At 51.3% G+C, this 493-nt stretch overlaps 1 protein-coding gene across 1 annotated transcript; it reads left to right on the forward strand.

Moving 5' to 3' along the window:
- Nucleotides 1-23: 23 nt before the first annotated feature.
- On the forward strand, nt 24-469 carry PHALS_00899 (uncharacterized protein; the record flags this gene model as incomplete). The annotated part of the gene is made up of 3 exons (XM_024730656.1): nt 24-200; nt 271-378; nt 437-469. The coding sequence occupies 3 exons, from the start codon at nt 24-26 to the stop codon at nt 467-469; spliced, it is 318 nt and encodes a 105-aa protein (XP_024580912.1).
- Nucleotides 470-493: the final 24 nt, after the last annotated feature.

The following is a 493-nucleotide window of genomic DNA, read 5'->3' on the forward strand; positions in this document are numbered from 1 at the left end:
TCCCGAAGAGTGAAAATGACAAGATGGCCAAGTCGCCACCAAAGGGATCGTCATGGTGGTGTTTCGACACAGGTTCCAATGTGCACTTGACCAGTAATCGCTCTCTCTTTGTTCATCTCGAAGAAATTCGCCCAGAAAGTATTGGTGCAAATGTCGTTGGTGTGGCCACGACGCTGACTCGTGCGTCCGGCATTGGTCTAGTGAAGATCATCACTTAGGTGGGCGACACCGAGACTGAGTTCTTTTTGAACGATGTACTGTACGTGGAAGGCGCGTCACACGGACGCTCTCGATGCATCTCGCAATTACCAAGCAGAAGTTCGAAATCTCGTACGATCGAGCAGCATCGACATACAGTGCTTACAAAATGGGGAGCAGGTAATCTTTGCTGTTCCTCGCGAAGGAATTTGGGTGTTTGAGACGAAGCGTTCAGCAGATGCTCCGCGACGCCCAGGTGTACCGCGTGTGATCGTCAATTACACGATCGCGGACG

The sequence above is a fragment of the Plasmopara halstedii genome, assembly GCF_900000015.1.
Source record: "Plasmopara halstedii genome assembly, contig: Scaffold_1211, whole genome shotgun sequence".
Taxonomy (NCBI): domain Eukaryota; phylum Oomycota; class Peronosporomycetes; order Peronosporales; family Peronosporaceae; genus Plasmopara; species Plasmopara halstedii.